Source organism: Lemur catta, chromosome 8, assembly GCF_020740605.2.
Source record: "Lemur catta isolate mLemCat1 chromosome 8, mLemCat1.pri, whole genome shotgun sequence".
NCBI classification, from domain to species: Eukaryota; Metazoa; Chordata; class Mammalia; order Primates; family Lemuridae; genus Lemur; species Lemur catta.
In genome coordinates this window covers 918,154-935,664 of record NC_059135.1, presented here as the reverse complement: position 1 = coordinate 935,664, position 17,511 = coordinate 918,154, and the positions used below count along the sequence as shown (strand labels likewise).

The following is a 17,511-nucleotide window of genomic DNA, read 5'->3' as shown; positions in this document are numbered from 1 at the left end:
CCACTGGCTACATGCACACCCAAGCTTTGGGCCCTCTACTGTGGGCTAAGCACAAAAAAATATTTTTAAAAAGAAAACTGGTTAAAAACACACCAAAATGCTATACATAATTTTCCAAATTCTCTAACATGAACTTCCTTTACACTAAATAGAACTTTTTTTTTTTTTTTTTTTGAGACAGAGACTCACTCTGGTGCCCAGGCTAGAGTGCCGTGGCATCTGCCTAGCTCACAGCAACCTTAAACTCCTGGGCTCAAGCAATCCTTCTGCCTCAGCCTCCCAAGTAGCTGGGACTACAGGCATGTGCCACCATGCCCAGCTAATTTTTTGTATATATTTTTAGTTGTCCGGCTAATTTCTTTCTATTTTTAGTAGAGACGGGGTCTCGCTCTTTCTCAGGCTCATGTTGAACTCCTGCCCTCGAGCGATCCTCCCGCCTCGGCCTCCCACAGTCCTAGGATCACAGGCGTGAGCCACCATGCCCGGCCAGAGTACTTTATTTTAAAATGCACAAGAATAGCTTCATATGATTTTCAAAATGATAAAATTATGCTTAGATCAGTTCTCTGAAATCTACCTAAATGTTCCTGAACTCTCATTTCCTTATCCACACAAGGGGGGAGGGTAATAGTACGTCATTAAATATGAACTGTCCCATTTCAAATCAAAATTTTATTATATCTCAAACAAGAAGCAGTACAGTTAATCTAATTATGCACCTAAACTATCGACACAGTTTTGCCATCTTAGCTCATTTATGCCAGCAGCAAAGAAGCCTGGAGAGTCTCAATTGACCAATCTCGACTGCTTAATCACAAGCATCCTCATCATTTCATCCAATTGGTTGCAGTAAGCATCCGCTGTAATCAATTGACCAAGTTTCACAATTAAAAAAACAAGAATTGTCACAGTGAAATTTCAGAGATATCAACTATCAAACTTAGTACTTGAGAAAATCGGACATTCCATCCTTAATAACACAAATACTATTAAGTCTGAAGCTTGCCTTTCTTTGCTGTCATGACATAAACGCAAACCATTTCTATACTGTATCGTTAGTTGTGATAAAATATGGATTCTTTTTCACAATCGCAGTCGGCACGATGGTTGGATGAAGATGCAGTGCCAAAACACAGCCCAAAACAAACATTCATCACAAAAAGCTAATGGTGTCTGGTTGGGGATCCAGCGCTGGTATCATCCACTACAGCTTCAGGAAACCTGGTCAATGAATTACAGCGGATGTCTACTGCAACCAGTTGGATGAAATGATGAGGATGCTTGCAATGAAGCAGCTGAGATTGGTCACTAGAGACCGACCAATCCTCTTGGGAGACAAGGCTCGACCACATGTTGCACAAACAACACTGTTCAAACTACAGAGGCTGCACTTGGAAACTCTCTGTCATCCACTGTATTCACCAGACCTTGCACCAACCAACTACCACTTCTTCCAGGCTTTGGACCACTTCTTGCAAGGAAAAATATTCCATTCTCAACAAGCTGTGGAAAACGCCTTTTGTGATTTCATCGCCACTGGCTCTCCAGGCTTCTTTGCTGCAGGTATAAACAAGCTACTGTTAAGATGGCAGAACTGTGTGGATAGTTTAGGCGCATGCTTAGATTAACTGTACTGCTTGTTGTTTGAGATATAATAAAACAAACTTTTGATTCAAAATCAGACATTTCATATTTAATGACCTAATCCCTTCTCATAGAGGCTGGGGAGGACTCAGCCAGGTCGTCTGGGAACAGAGCAGGCGCGCGATGCATATTAGCTGTCGCTGTTACTGCTGACAGGCTGCACATTTCTCTCCAAAGTGGTCCTCATCTACCCGGCACCTGCCTTGACTTCTGGAACCTGCAACCTCCCACCAAAGGACTTACCCAGGAGGAGGCTGGCCCGGGAAGGAGGGAGGGGGGCGACCTCCAGTTCCCAGCTGGGTCTGGGTCCTGGTGAAGACTTCTTGGCTTCCCACCAGCTTCAGGGTCTCATCTTGCGGCAGAACGTGGTCTCCAGCAAGCACAACGTTAACCCTTGGATCTAGCAGCAACATCAACAAAGAGTGTTTTCTAATCACAGGCTAAAGCGAATCTCCTCATTTCCCTGTGATTCGTGGGGGCAAGGGCAGGGCAGCTTCACCTTGAGAACTTCCTGTCAGCCCCACCTCCGCAGCAGGACCCAAAGCAGCAGCTCCCCTCCACCCACAGGCACCCTAGTCCCAGCCAGCACCCTCTCAGCCTGGTCTCTCTGCCGCCTGGCCTGGGGCCCTGCAGTCAGCCAGCATAACCCTGCTGACACCCAAGTCAGAGCACATCCCCCACCTACTGACCACCCTCCGAGGGCTCCCATGTGACTTGGGCAAAAGCCGGAGTCCCTGCTATGTACCCCAAGGCCCTGCAGTCTCCCCACCCGGCCCCCTCTGGCGGCCAACCCGGATTCCCTGCCACACCTGGGGCACGGGTCCTGGAGCTGCACCCTGCTCTGCCAGGCTTCTCTGGCCTCCTTGGCCCCAGTCGCAAGGCTGCACCTCCCTCCCCCCAACTTCTTTCCTCCTGAGCTCTGGGCGCTTCCCATGCCCTGCGCCCAGCTGCTCCCACCCGGCTCCATGATGCCAGGTATTTGCCCACAGCACACCCAACACAGAGGAGGCAGCCAGTGTATGCTTCTTGGTCAAATGAGTGAGAACAGTCTGGATCAGGAAGAATGGTAGAAAGAATCCTAGCCCCTGGCTGAGGGAAGCCCACTCCACAACGAGGACAGCTGGGCAGGCAGGACACCACTGCCTGAGTGGGCACTTCTGACAATACCGGGCAGAACTGCTCGTTCCCTAAACCCAGAAATTCCACTTCTAAGAATTTATCCTAAGGAAACAATGAGAGAGGAGCAGAAGTTTTGTGACCTCCCCTCCAGACACTCTACAAACAGCATGCATTAAACACACATGCACACGCAGGGACAAAGTTGGAATTTTGGAAAAAGGGGAAGGGGAATGTAATCAGTGACAGGAAAACCCTAAATAGAGGAGAGTTTGCAGACAGGAAAACCCAGATACAATGAGAGAAACCATGTCCTAAGAAATGCAGGAATCTTAAATAGAGTCGGCAGCCTAACAAAGCGTCTTTTAAGACAAAATGCTGTAATCCAGCTCCCAAAGCCCTGCAGAGCCACAGCTGGGAAGGAGCCAGGCCTTGGCCCAGGTCTGGGCCGTGCTGAGAGATCTCACAGGGAGCCCAGAAAACTAAACACTGCCTGACACACGCCCTTTTCACCAGCCACCCAGACACCGTAAGGTCACGTTTTCCCTCCGTGACCATATTAAATCCACGGGCGTGTCTATTGAGTACCCTGAGCTCACGTGTGCACAGCATTGCAGCACAGCACCCATCCGCAGGGGCCGCCTGGCCATGCGGTGTGTGACCCTGCTGCGGCCTTGCTTTCTGCTATTCATAGCGTCTATCCCCCCCCAGTCTTGTCTTTCATCACCTCTGTCCCCTCCCACAGGAGGGTGAGACGCACCTGACGAAAAGTTACCCCTCTGTGTAGGCAAGTTTCCAATCCCACGAATACCATGTCCTTGAAGTTGGAAAAGTCTGTGTCTAAGTGGACCCTTGAAGTTCGCACTCACGCTGTTCAAGGGTCAGGTGTCACCTGATACACTGTATCAATCGATATTAAACCACACAAAGCTACATAAATTTACTTTACAAAGCAAGACGGCCAAGTAGCCGATCGTGTCTTGGATCTGGGCACACGGTGAGGTAGTCTGGGAGGGTTTTCTGCTCCTCGTCTCAGCGCTGATACGTTTGTCAGACTAGCACTGTCACGGCCCCTGGCAACATTGTTAAGGGCCCAAAACTTCAAGACTACTGACTGTTATAACTTTTGGCCATATAATGTTAAAGACTGAAACTTTAACATTGTCAAAGCTATTTCTATAATGTCACAGTCTGAGTTTCGTGCCGAAAAATCACTAACCTGCTACCTCACTTCTGTAAAACTGCTTGCTAAAGGCAGTGCCCCAAGTGTGGGAATGCAACCCATGTTCTGCATGACCAAACCCTAAATCACCCAGATCCTGTTGCACCAGAACATGAGAGTGATGTAATGCTGCCTTTTGCTGCTGTAATCATGCTTGCTCTGCCACAGTGATTTTTCACCCACGATAAAAGCTGTCTGCTTCAGAGGCTCAGGGCTGCTCTCTGCGCCGCTGCCTTTGGCGGTGCAGAGGGTAGTCGCTGGCCAGCTAATAAAGACCCCTGATTTGGCTCAATTCGGTCTTTAGGTGGTCATTTCTCACGTCTCAGACCATAACAAACATGAACGCCCACGAGAGACAGAAGGCAACGTCACACTGGGAAACGCTGCCCACCGGCTCTGTCCCCGCCTGAACTCCAACCCTCTGCGCCTTCCGTCCCTGTCGCAGAGTCATGTGGGCTTGCCAGCTACAGGCGCACACTTGAGGGGAGGGGACATATCTTACCCTGGGTCCCACCAGGGCTCCAGCCCTGCCAGCGGTCTGACAGCATCTCCCCAGGGCCCCTCCCACTGCCGATGTCCAGGCAGCCGGCTGGGTCTGGCAGTTGTAAAGAACTGTCATAGGCAAGGTCCATGCAGTGGTAGAAACCAGGAATCAGGAAAGTGATATTCTAGAAAACAAAGTAGTGACATTCCAGAACCTGGAAGGATCCGAGCTGACCCACTGGACCAGCCCTCCCAGGACTGAAAGAGGTGAGAACACCGTGGGCACGTTCCAGGTGGCTCACCCCTCAAGTTCAGGACCGGCCCGGAGCACGTGCCCTCCACCCTGCCCACAGCCCCTCTGACACTCAACAAGGAATTCATGATTTTTCCCTATTTTCTTATGAAAAAGACCAATTTAACACACCCTGAGGCAAGTTATACTGACGCCTACACATCTTCTGAGCAGAATCCCAGCCTTTGGCCCCACATATGCTGGGCCTGGGAGCCTGAGAGCAACGCCGCACCTCACACAGCTCGCAGGAGGCTCACGGCTGGCCCGAACCACGCGCACGCCCAGCATGGAAGGGCTGCCAGGATGGACACTTTCTCTGGCCCCCACCCTGGACAGCTGCTCACGGCCATAGGAACAGGTGTCCCCATACCTGAAACTCTCTGAAAGGACTCCTGTAGGAAGCCCTCACCCAGGAATTATGTCAACTGCTACTTAGTTAACTTAAATTTGACTTATTTTAACTATAATTTAGCTCACTTTTTAGTGTCTATTAGAGAACAGAGAGACCTCTTTTGGAGCCTCAAATGAACTTAGGAAGTTCTGTCACTGGGACCCAGCATCCGCCCCAGTACATTATGAGGGGCAGAGGCTTCCTCCCTTCCAGGCGGTCCTGTGGGCACAGCTCAGCGAAAGGATACAGGTGAGCAATGGGGCCTGCACCTGTGCCCAGGAGCCTGGAGTGCCAGGCGTGGGCACGCTCGGGTGTCAGGAATGGGTGGGGTCAGGTGGCCTCCGGAGGCTGACACACAACCACTCCCACCCCATGAACCTCCTCCACCAGGTGGGGGGCCGTGTCCCCTACCCGTGAGCCCAGACCACTGCTGGGACCACCCTGATGGGAAGGGGACTGTGGAAGTCATGCCACTTGGCTTCTGAGGCCGCCTGCGGGGCTCGCACTCAGGGCCTGGTCACCTCCGGCAGGGGCCCAGCAGCAGCCTGAGCCACGTGCAGGGGCTACAGCTGCCGACCGACGCTGTCCCAGCCAGCCAGGCGTGTGAGCGCACGAGGCTTCTGAGGGAACCAGCCTGCCTGCAGTCACCCCGGCTGACAGCACGTGGAGGAGGGCGAGCTGTCCCCACCGAGCTCCGCCCACAGGGCTGATCTGTGACCAACACCTGCGACGTTGGTTGTTTTGACAGCAGCGGGGCTGCTCGGCACAGTCCTAGGTGAGCAGACAGCACCAGTCAGAGCCCTGAGGTGTCCTGCTCTGGGTCTGGGAGGCCCCGCCTCTCCGAGTTTAAAGGACTTCAGACAGAGCCACATCTGAGGACGGGAGGCCACAGAAACCCCTTCCTCCTATGCTGACCACAGGACACGCTCAGAGGACGTGAGGACACAACAGGCCCATGGGTGAGAATCGATCCCTGCAATGACACGAACACTGATCCAATCAGACCAGATCCCACGGGAATGGGCTTCCAGGCAGAGCCCTCCTCTGCCTCCTCCGGGGTGACCCTGGAGACCCTCCGAGGGTGGTCAACGCACGGTCTAAAGAAACAACCTGGAGGCCCTGAGCAGGGACTTCCCTCCCTGGGCCCGAGGTCCTTCCTGGGCAAAGCCAGCAAGCTGGACAGCTCATCTGGCACAAACGCTAGTGACAGACGTGCCCTCCCTGTGGAGCACAGACCAGCCTCCTCAGCCACAGGAGCCAGATGGCCTGGGGCAAGCCCACCTTGCCCAGGAGCTCGGTCTGCCCGTAACCAAACAGCATCAGCGCAAAGCTGTGGTTGATGCCGTAGATGGTCCCGTCTGGCAGGAGGGTGATGAGGCCACTGATGGTGCAGAAGACCCACACAGACGCTGAGTAGCCCTGCTCGGAGACAGCTTCGCTGGCATCCGCCTCCTCGCTGCTAGCTTTAGATTTCAGTTTCAAACTCAGGGGGAAGGTGGTGCCGTCCCTGGCCCTTCCGACAGACCGTTGAATCTTGAGGCTCTGAAAGGAAGGCGCGTCACTTAGCAGCGTTTCACGTGGACGGAGCACCGAGTCTGCGCCGCTCCGGGTGTGAGTTCTGCTCCACAACCCTTGGGAAGGTCCCAGGAACATCTCCCGCCCACACAGCTCTTCCTTCCAGCTCTCCTGGGGCCCCACCTCGCCCCAGGGAAGGCAGAGCCCTGACCAGGGCGCAGTGGCTGGGGTGGGGAAGACGGAACCCAGAGCCACCCAAGCGCAGCCACATGAGGACAGGGCACAGGCAGGGCAGGTGAGGGGAGAAGACAGTGGGGCGCAGGGCTCGGCCACATCTCTGGCCTCTGTGCCATCCTTGCTCTGCCCCAGGGTGCCAGCCCCACAGGCCACACCCCGGCCCCACATTTGTGGAAGAAGGAAGAGCCAACCTGTTCCTCTCACCCCTCCCAGCCTTAGGCAATGTACCCAGTGCTCACCTCTGAGAGTGGCCCAGGCCTTTATGCTCCTCCGTCCCCCTAGCCTGGGGGGCAGTGGCTTCCTGCCGGTGCCCATCTCTGGGCAGCCAGGCCACCCCCCCTACTCGCCTTCTCAGCTCTCCCAATGCCCACAAAGCCGAGTCCTGGCATAACAGTTCCTCTGCTTTAACCACTTAGAATGGGTTCGCTTCCCCAGTTCGAGCCTGACCAACCCAGTGCTCCTAACCAAGGACTTCAAGAGCTCGTCCCCTTTCTGGTTTCAGCTTGGCAACTGGACCAGGCCCTTGCACCTGCCCCTGTTTGAGGATTCACCCCTGTTAAGATGTGGGAGCTACGGGGGCCAGTGTTCGAGGTGTGGCAGCTCACCTGCCCCCATCCTGGATGTAGGGCAGCTCCCACCTCACACGCACTGCCCCTCATCAAAGTCAGAGCTCGAGAGCCCAGACTCCCATGGAGACTGCAGGCCTGACCCAGTTCCACAACCTCGCGTGACCCCAGGTCCCAGTGAGTTCTTCAGGGAACCATCGCGGCCCACTCTCCACTGGCTCACAGTGTCTGTCTCCATTTGCTGCTGAGGGATGTTGGGATGTTGGGTGGTTGCAGTGTGGGGTTATCACAAACAGGGCTAAGGACACGCTCACACATGTCTTCTGGTGCACATTCTTTTGGACACATGTCTAGGCTTGCCAGAGGCTTGCTTATGACCAGACTCGGCAGACCCCACCCCAGTGTCCTGGAGCAGTGGCCCCAGCTGATGCGCCTGTCAGCTGTGGGGCCAGGGTGGCCACTCCGCAGAAGTGGGTAGAGGGCACCAGGAGAACAAGCCTGCAGCTTCCCAGAGAGCAGGGAAGCGTAGAATGGCAAATGCAGGCTAGGAGGGTGAGGCTTTGAGTTTAAGGCCAGCCAGAAAACCAGGGAGTCCCTAGAGACGTCCTGAAAGGACCTCTGACTTTGTGCAGCAGCAGAGCTGACTTCAGCCCCAAAGCAACTGTCCAGCCAGCCTGCAGGCTGCTGGGAACGAGACATCAGGTCAGTTCACAGCCATGCGGTGCGCCTATGTGAAGGCACATGCCAGTGGGGAAAGCGGGAACCGGGAAGGTTCAGCTGACTAATAATAAGCCTCAGTCCACCCCCTAGACCTCCACTGCCCTCCCATCTGCCAGTGCTCCCTGCCCCGCACTGGAGAGACCCCACACACTGCCTGCAGGCTCCGGCGAGAGGACTAAGGCAACAAGGGTGGGCAGCTGGGAGACCACACAGGCTCCGGCCTTGGTCAGGAGCTCAGGCACAGGGAGCTCAAGCTCGGGCACGGCCCACATCCCCAGGATGCCCCGTCGTCAGGAATCCCCGGCCTGCATCCGTGGTGATGGTCACAGATGTGGATCTAAGACCTCAACCCCAACACATGGTGCAGCTGGTCAAGGGTCCTACCTTCGGGACGTGCTGGCCGGGAGGTGGGAGCTGCACAGAGGGGATCAGGTCTGCGATGTGCTGCCCGACCACATCCTCCCCAGACGCGAAGCCGTGCAGATGAGCGAAGAGACTGTCGCACAGTGTGATGGTTCCCTGGAGAAAAAGTCCAGAGCTCTGGTGTTATCATAAGAGCTTCTTACACTTCAGCGTTAAATTCCACTGCACCTCAACACCTTCCAGCTAAAAGCAAGACCATTAACGTGACTTCTGCATCTCAAGTGCAAGAGACACACAAATGAGCTTTCATAAAAACATTATCTAAACTGTGGCTTTCCTCGAGCTGTGCTTCAGAGGCCTCGCCCAGGCTGGAGTCTCATTCACAGGTAAGAACACCCAGCTCGCGTGCGAGTGCTACCTAGTGCCAGCCACTGCGCTGAGGGCTCTGCACATGTTATTTCATTAAGTGTGAGTGGTTACGATCATAGCCCCACTTGATAGATGAGGAAACTGAGGCGTGGGAGATGAAGGTCCTGCCCAAGCCCACACATTAGTAAGAGGCACACGGGGCAGACCCTCCAGGCTGCTCACACTCTTTCTTCCCCAAGGCAGGAGACGGGGACCGGCGCTTGCCGAGGCGCTGCGGTGGGGGTGGGGGTGGGGGGGACTCCGGTGTCTGCCTCGCACACTCACGTCGCTCTGGAAATCAACCCAGGCCGAGACCCTCTCCACAGGCTCCAGGACCACCACACAGCACAGGCTGTGCTCCTGCCGCAGCCTCTTCATCCACACTGAGACCGGAATCTTCTCCCCGCTGCGGCTGACGACGTCCACCTGCAGACACGGACAGGCTGGCACCTGCATGGCCTGGGCCACGACACAGGCACAGGCGGGGCCCCTGCCTCCCGGACAGGTCCCCTCGGACTCCAGGCACCTCAGCTTCTCAACCCCTGCTCACCTGTCGTACGTTTCAGAAACGTACCAGAGTGTCAGGTTTCTGATAGTCTAATACTGAACCCCGCAATCTCCCACTGGAGGTTGTACCAGGAGAACAGATTCCTTTTCACCCTCAGTTTCACGGTACAGCGGGGGTGGGGAGCAGCATCTTATTTCTTAAAGAAACGGACACCAATACATGCTGAATGTCTTAATTTTTTTTCTTTCTAGCAGTAAGTCCCTTGAACCAGTGGCTCTCAGTGCCGCCGACCCTGTCTGAGTTCTCTCCGTGCCCGGGGCTCACCCTTCTGACAGTCCAGGTTGGCCACACAGGCAGAGGGGATCAGAACTCCCCAGGGAAATGTTTCCGGGCACACGCCACCTGCCACTCCAACACACACCAAATAAATAGAGTGTGTCAATTTCGACGTAAAACTTAGCAGAGACAATAAAATTATATTTTTGGGGGGGAATCTAGTGTGGTGCCCTGCAGGTCTGCAAGATTTAGCCAAACTACATCCCTCAAACAAAACAAGGGACACCCTGATGCCCCTGAGAGTGCAGCCACAGCCACTGTTTCTGTGGAGCTCTCCTGTGGGAAGGCCTCCTCCACCTCAGCTGGGGAGGAAACGGCACCCGCTGTGGCGTTTTCATCTGAAGAAGCTGACGTTGCTTGGTGCCACCCAGCCCCCAGCAGAGCCCCGGGCAGAGGAGTCGGAGTCCTCCTGCCACGTGCTGCTCTCACCTTCAGGCCAGGCCAAGGCCCCACTGGTGCCCCACTCACCACTGTGCCGAACATCACCGCGGCACGGCCATCGGCCCCCACGTGCTCCTCGCTGAGCGCTTCGACCACGTCGGAATCCGACTTCAGGAAGAACTGCGTGAGCCTCTGACCAATCAGGCTGTGGCCGCTGTACCCCAGGAGCCTGCAAGCTTTGTCGTTGGCAACCAGGATCTGAGGAGCCGCAAAGAAGAGCAAGGACACATGCGTCACCAGCAGCTCCTCTGACTACCAGAACAGCCAAGAGCCAAGGAGAAGGATGATCTGGAGACCAGCTGGGCAGCCAGAGGCCTGTCCTCCCGCGGCAGTGCCCCCGCAATGATGCCCAATGATGCCCAACCCTTGGGTGCTCAACCACATGGCAACAAGCAGGCCGGCACTGACTGAACCCACACGCCTTCCCAATCGGCACATGACACATCCAAGACTATGAAGAAAACACGGGAATGTACATCAAACTGTCTCCTCACAATTTCCCTTATCTGCGTATAAATGTACTTTATGCAAATGCATTTAACCCAGATGTTAAACATTCATTCTCAGCTGAGCTGAGCCAACACTTCAGCAGGCCTGAGTAAACAATACACGTTACCCCTTTCCCTGAATCTCTATTTTGATAAGAGGATTTAACTCGTTTTGATTGAATCATATTTAATTCTCCAAATTCTTAGCTCTTTTGTTACTATGTAAGTAAAACCAAATGTTTATAGTTTACCAAATGTTAATATTAACTATTAACACTTATATGTAAGTGTTCTAATTGCACTTAAAACACATGAATTCCTCTGTTTGAGGTTACAGGTTTGAGGCACAAATCCCAAATACACATCTACAGGGGGGTCTCGAACCAGCACGTACCTCTGTGGTCTTGGCGTCCACGGTGAAGACGGCCTTGTTGGGGTTGCACACGGGGGCGGGGAGCAGAGGCGCGGACCACCCTGCAGACAAGCCGCGCAGCAGGGAGCAGCAGGACACGCTGGCCCGGGACCCGGCAGGGTCCGTGTGCTCCAGTGCGGCCGGGCACTGCAGTTTGCTTGTACAGATATTTTGGGCAGCCAGTGATGACAGACAGTAGGAGCTCCATTTGTCTTCTATAAAGAAAAGAAAACTTTACACCTCACACAGCTGTCAGGAGTTCATTTCTGAAACTAGCAAAGCACACAGCCCTTGCCCCCGACTCCTACGAAAGGCTCCAAGGATTAAATTAACCCACAGAGCTGAGGCGCTCTAACTGTGCGTCTGGACACAGTCCCCAGAGCCCCCTCAGGCGGCCACCAGGTGCTCAGCAGCAGCATAGAGCAACGTCCCCTCAGAAGCACGCACAGCACGAGATCCACACTTCTGCATCTAAATTAAATTTGAAGGTCTCTTCCTTCACATCATCCCGAGACCCCACAGCCCTCCAGCTCCCGCCCTGTCCCTCATTCCTGGAAAGCAGCACACAGTGCGACAGCTGCTTGTGGCCCAGCCTCCCGCTCCGCCTTCTTGTCCTGTGTCACACTCTCGTCCCACTGCTCCAGAAAAGCTGCTCTCAGCGATGTCTCCACTGGCTCCCAGACACCCACCCAGCAGTCCCTGCTCAGTCCTCACCCTACTCCACTCGCCAGCGGCCCTGGGCTCCCCTCCACCCGGAGCACCTGCCGTTTGCCAGGCACCGAGCTCCCCCCCACCTCCCACCACCCAGGGACCTGGCTCTAGCTCACCCACCGCTCCTTGGTGGCTCTGAACACACCCAAGACACAAATGTGCTGACGACTCCCACGTGTACCTCCTGCCCCGGCAGCTCCCCAGGCTCCAAGCCGGCACACCCTCCTCTCTGCATGCACCAACCACATTCTTCCAGTGGCTCAGCACCACACACGGGGCCTGACCCTTCCACTTCTCTCCCACCCCCTCTCCTCTCCTCTGCAGCCTCACCCAGGACCCCCTGACTGCCTCGGTCAGGGGCCCTACCCTGCCCATTCCCTGAGGCTGGAGGCCCCTCGCGCCTCCTCTCCCAGGTAGCAGTCAGCACACGCAGCTCAGCCACACCTGGTGCCAGGGGACGCTGCACCTCCAGCTCTTGCCCCAGCTCCCCATGCTGCTGCCGCAGGGACCCCCCTAAAACAAACACATCACATCGACGCTCTGAGAGCACCTCTTGCCGGCACGCTGCGTGAGGCCCACGTTCAAGGAGGGCTGGCTGCTGCACAGCCCCGTCTTACCCCGTCTGTGTCCAGGCAGGGAGCCTGCACCTGCCACACAGCCACTAAGTATCTGCTGAGCTCAATTAGCAAACCCGTATCTCACTTGTAATCCAGCCAAGCCTCAGACAGCGCGCTCACACACTCTGAAGTACGAAATAACATTGTGCTGCACTTTGACCCTGAAACATGGAGGCGAATTCCAACCACTGCCTGAGAAGAAGGGTCGTGTGCCCGAGTACCAGGCAGAGCCAAGGCAGCGGGCAGGTCTGGCCAGTGTCGCCCACCAGCGTGTGCCCAGCACCCAAACAAATGCCTTTTTCTACAGGAAGAGAATAACTGACTTTAATCACCAACAAAAGGGTTTACACGGGGAGAAAACAGAGCAAGTCCACGTCTGCACGCCAACACTGCCCCCCACGATGACCAGAAGGTCATTACCAGAGAGCGCCATCCTGCTCTGGCAGAGCTTAGAAAGCCCATTCCTCCTGCTCAGCAGTCGGCGCGCCGAGGGAAACGACTTGCTGGGCTTGGAGACGGTCTGTGCAGGGGGGCCCTCCGGCAGCACTGGCAAGGGGAGGCCCCCAGACAGGCATCTCTGGTCCTCTCTGAAGGCCGCTGAGCCTCTGTCCTCCATGGAAGAGCGCGGGCCAGTCACCAAGCCTCTGCCCCTGGCAGTCATCAACTGGAAAACAACGAGAACCTGATCAGCATCTGCAACGCAAGAATAGAAAGGCAGTTTAACCAACTAACTCTTCACGTGCCGCGCTAAGCTCAGCTCCCAAAGCACACACCCAACTGCCACCCCAGGTCAGAACCCGCAATGTGAGTACAGTCAGCCCAAGGCTGTGCTAAAAGAAGCTTTCAGAGAAATGTAGGGCGGTACAGGAGAGAGAGCAGGAAAGAGAGCGGAAAGCAGAACAGAGAAGGAGGGGCCGGAAGAAGAGGCAGGGGCTGCAGACTCACACAAACTGGAAATGCTCCAAGGTCAAGAAGGTCCTTCCGGAAGCCACAAGAAGCTGTCAGCACACCGGGTCTGCACAGCACCCCGGGGTCTGCACAGCACCCTGGGCCCGGCTTTCCCCTCAATGGTGGGTCCGACCAGCAGCCCACGGGACCACCAGGCAGCTTCCAGCAAAGCAGAAGCTGAGACTGCGTGGCCTGGGTCACTCTGAGTGGCCCCTGTGGCCCAGAACAGCTAAGGCCCACGAGGAATACTCCTTCTGTGCATCTCTGACATTCCTGAAAGTGTGAGAGACTGGCACAGGCAAGAATAACTCACAGGAGCTGAAACCAGAACTGTGAGGCTGAGTTGTCCCAAGGAGAGCTATCCTGAGACTCCTAACGTAAGCCAGGGACCCTTGAAGGGACTTGTGTGGCCCTCACTTAAGAGCAACCCGTAGGTCCTAGCAAAGGCAACGCTCTCAGAAGCACAGTATCCTAAGCACAGGCTTGAGGTTCTCCAGAGATTAAGATAAATATGCTCTCTTCCAGCCAAACAGAGAAGGAAACAAACTACCATGAGCAAGCGCCTACAGAAAAATCAAAGTGATTTAGACACACAAGAATAGATATTAAGTTATCAGATACAGAATATAAAATGCCTGTGTTTATGTTTAAGAATATAACCAATAGAGTCGCAAAAACAAGAAAAAAATAGTTTCTCAAAAATAACTGGCTAGGCTGAGCATGGTGTCTCACGCCTGTAATCCTAGCACTCTGGGAGGCAGGAGGATCGCTCAAAGTCAGGAGTTCGAGACCAGCCTGAGCAAGAGCGAGACCCCGTCTCTACTAAAAATAGAAATAAATTATCTGGACAACTAAAAATATATATAGAAAAAATTAGCCGGGCATGGTGGCACATGTCTGTAGTCCCAGCTACTTGGGAGGCTGAGGCAGGAGGATCACTCGAGCCCAGGAGTTTGAGGTTGCTGTGAGCTAGGCTGACGCCACGGCACTCACTCTAGCCCAGGCAACAGAGCGAGACTCTGTCTCAAAAAAAAAAAAAAAAAGAAAGAGCACAAAGGAAATTTTAGGGCGATGAAAGTGTTCTATCACTTGTCTGCAGTTGTGCCTACACGGCTGTACACATGTCTCAAAACTCACTGAACTATATACTTAGTACAAACACATTCTATTTTATGTAAATTGTACTAAAGTTAATTTTTAAAATGTCAATAGATGGATAAAACAGGCAGTCACAGCTGAAGAGAAAACAGTGAACTAGAAGATACACTTGAGTAAATAACCCAGAATGTAACACAGAGAGACAAGATAAAAATGTGACAGAAACTAAGAGTTAGAGACACAGATAACCTAACAAGTATCTAACTGGAGACAGAATGGAGAGGAGGACGTATTTAAAGAGAAAAGGATTAACTTGATCTTCAATAACAAATAAATAAATTTACAGATCCAAGACCCCTGAGAGTCACACACAGTAGTCGGGGGGAGGGGGGAGGTGTCAGCCCACCAGATGTGAAAACTCAATATAAAGCCAGAGTCATAGCAAAAGTCCATGCCCAGGGTATAAAAGACCTGATTTGTGAAAGTCAAAACACTAAACTTTTAGAAGAAAATAGAAGAGACTATCTGTATGAACTTGGGATATGGAAAGTGGTTTTTTTTTTAACTAGGCACAAAAAGCTCTAGCTATGAAATAAGATTGACGAATTTAACATTAAATTTGAGAACATCTGTTCACAAAAAAATACCATAATGAAAATGAAACAACAAACCACAATTTGGGAAAAGATATTTGCCATGTATATAACTAACAGAGAATTAATATCCAGAATAGTTTAGCTTTTTTGTTTGTTTGTTGTAGAGACAGGGTCTCACTCTGTCACCCAGGCTGGAGTGCAGTGGAGCAATCACAGCTCACCACAGCCTCAAACTCCTGAGCTCAAGCAATCCTCCTTCCTGCTTCAGCCCCCAGGTAGCTGGGACTACAGGCACATGCCACCACATCCATTCTTGTTTTTTATTTTTTGTAGAGACAGAGTCTCACTATGTTGCCCAGGCTGGTCTCAAACTCCTGGCCTCAAGCGATCCCCCTATCTCAGCCTCCCTAAGTCCTAGGATTACAGGTGTGAGCCACTGTGCCCAGCCTAGAGTGGTTTTTAAAGGTCAATAATTTAACAGTTAAAATTTTTCAAAGACACATGGCCCAACAGAAAAATGACAATAGGAAAAAGAGTTTCACAGAATAGGAAATCCTAGTGGCCAATAAACCTATGACAGGAAGCTTAACTTTATTATCATAATCACTATAATATTATACCTACTAATCAAAAGAAATTAAGAATTCTTATAACACCAAATGATAAGGATATGAATCAACAGAACTCGAACAAATTAATACAATCTCTTTAGAAAACATTTAAATCAAACATTTACCTACTCTTACACAGCATTTTCCACTTAGATTTATAATCTAGAAAAACTCTTGCATGTGGGTAGCAAGACACACAAGAATGTTCACGGCAGCATGGTTCTCAATGGCAAAGACAGAAAGGCAGGAAGGCAATGAAACGACACAAATACTCATTCACAAGAAAATTCTGGCATATTCATGCTATGAATTACAGCAGTGAAAACAAGGATAAATCTAATGAGTGGAAAAAATCAAGTTATAAATGACATCAACAGTAAGATTCCTTTCTTATACAAAATAATCTAAATAAAACAAAATGATCTAAATATATTATTTAGGGATTCACACACAATTGATAAACTACTTCATAAATAAGAGACTGATAAATCCAAACTTCAGGCAGGTGGTTTCTCTGAGGGTCCAGCGGGGCACTGGGTGGGGAAGGGGCCAGTGGCACTGGGTCTCCTGACCCCTGATGCGGGTGGTGGGCTTAAATGAGTCCACCTCACTGGTATGATTCATGACTGACATCGCCTTTACTCTTTCGTATGAATCAACTAACAGACACTAAAAAACTAAGAGATGTTCCGCACACAGACCCAGCACGGGATCCTGGAAGGCAACAGCTCAGTACAAACCAAAAGATGTATAGGAAGCCAGGAAGAAATCAAATAAGTTACTAGAATGTGTCATTTTCCTTCAAGTAGCAACACTTAATGTGACATTTAGCCACAAGTTTCTATCTCCTTCTCTAAGCATCTAAATACGCCACTTATTTCTACAATAAATAATAATGGTATGATCACATAAAAGGCAGTTTTCTACTCTTAGAACCGACCTATACCCAAAGCTCAAAACACAGCTTCAGAATACATTGCAAATGTTATAAAACTTTTCTTTAACAAATATAACGCTTCAGAATATACTGATATAAAACTTTAATTTGCAAAAAACATAACTCTTCAGACTTCATCGTCAATGTTACTAAACTTTACTTTAAAAAGCAAGATAACTATTCAGAATACACTGAAAATGTTACAAAAGTTTACTTTGGAAAAGTAACTAACACAAAATGGGAGGGAAAAGCAGGAAATGTGAAGGGAGGGTAAGGGCCCCAGTGTTTTTGTCTTTCATGGGAGAAAGTAGATAAATACTGTCTAAATTTGATACATCAAACAGAAGTTTAATTGCATTACTGAATGTTACAGTGGCGTTCGGGGAGGAAAGTTGGGAGGGCAGCCGGGAAGAGGAGTCCTTTTTCCCTCCGCGCCTCCTGTGCTGTGTGAGGTCAGCAAAGAGAAAGGCTGCAGTATTCCAGGAAAGAAATTATAAGGTGTTAAATTAAGGTAATAGCAAACCTGCGACAAGGGAACCCGTTAGGAGAAAAATCGGCAGAGAATGGGGCGGATTTACTGGCTGAGGAGTGGAAGGGCGGGCGGGATGAAAGGCATCAGGCAGCATCCCACGGCTTCCGCGCAGGCCCCCGTCCTGCTCTGGGAAAAGCAAGGCCGGTGAGGACGAAGAAGGGCAAGGACGCCGCCCAGGCACGCGTGGGCACCAAGCCGCGGGCCGGCGGCGACGCCCCCACGGCCCGCCCCAGCCGCAGGGCGCCGGGGCACGGCAGGGCGCGGTTCCCCGGCACTTACCTTCCGGTGGGGCGGGCAGTGGACGGACGACGCCCGCAGA

At 52.3% G+C, this 17,511-nt stretch overlaps 1 protein-coding gene across 1 annotated transcript in view; it reads right to left on the bottom strand.

Annotated features, from left to right (window-relative positions):
* The window catches only part of PASK (PAS domain containing serine/threonine kinase), a 38,068-nt gene extending 24,601 nt beyond the window's left edge, over positions 1-13,467 (bottom strand). Inside the window, exons 1-8 of the mRNA XM_045559894.1 lie at positions 12,891-13,467; positions 11,125-11,357; positions 10,270-10,440; positions 9,243-9,383; positions 8,571-8,705; positions 6,430-6,690; positions 4,485-4,650; positions 1,888-2,044 (exon numbers count right to left, since the gene is read on the bottom strand). Coding sequence (XP_045415850.1) covers positions 1,888-2,044; positions 4,485-4,650; positions 6,430-6,690; positions 8,571-8,705; positions 9,243-9,383; positions 10,270-10,440; positions 11,125-11,357; positions 12,891-13,131 — 1,505 coding nt within the window. The 5' untranslated portion in view covers positions 13,132-13,467. The remainder of the gene's footprint in view (positions 1-1,887; positions 2,045-4,484; positions 4,651-6,429; positions 6,691-8,570; positions 8,706-9,242; positions 9,384-10,269; positions 10,441-11,124; positions 11,358-12,890) is intronic.
* Positions 13,468-17,511: the final 4,044 nt, after the last annotated feature.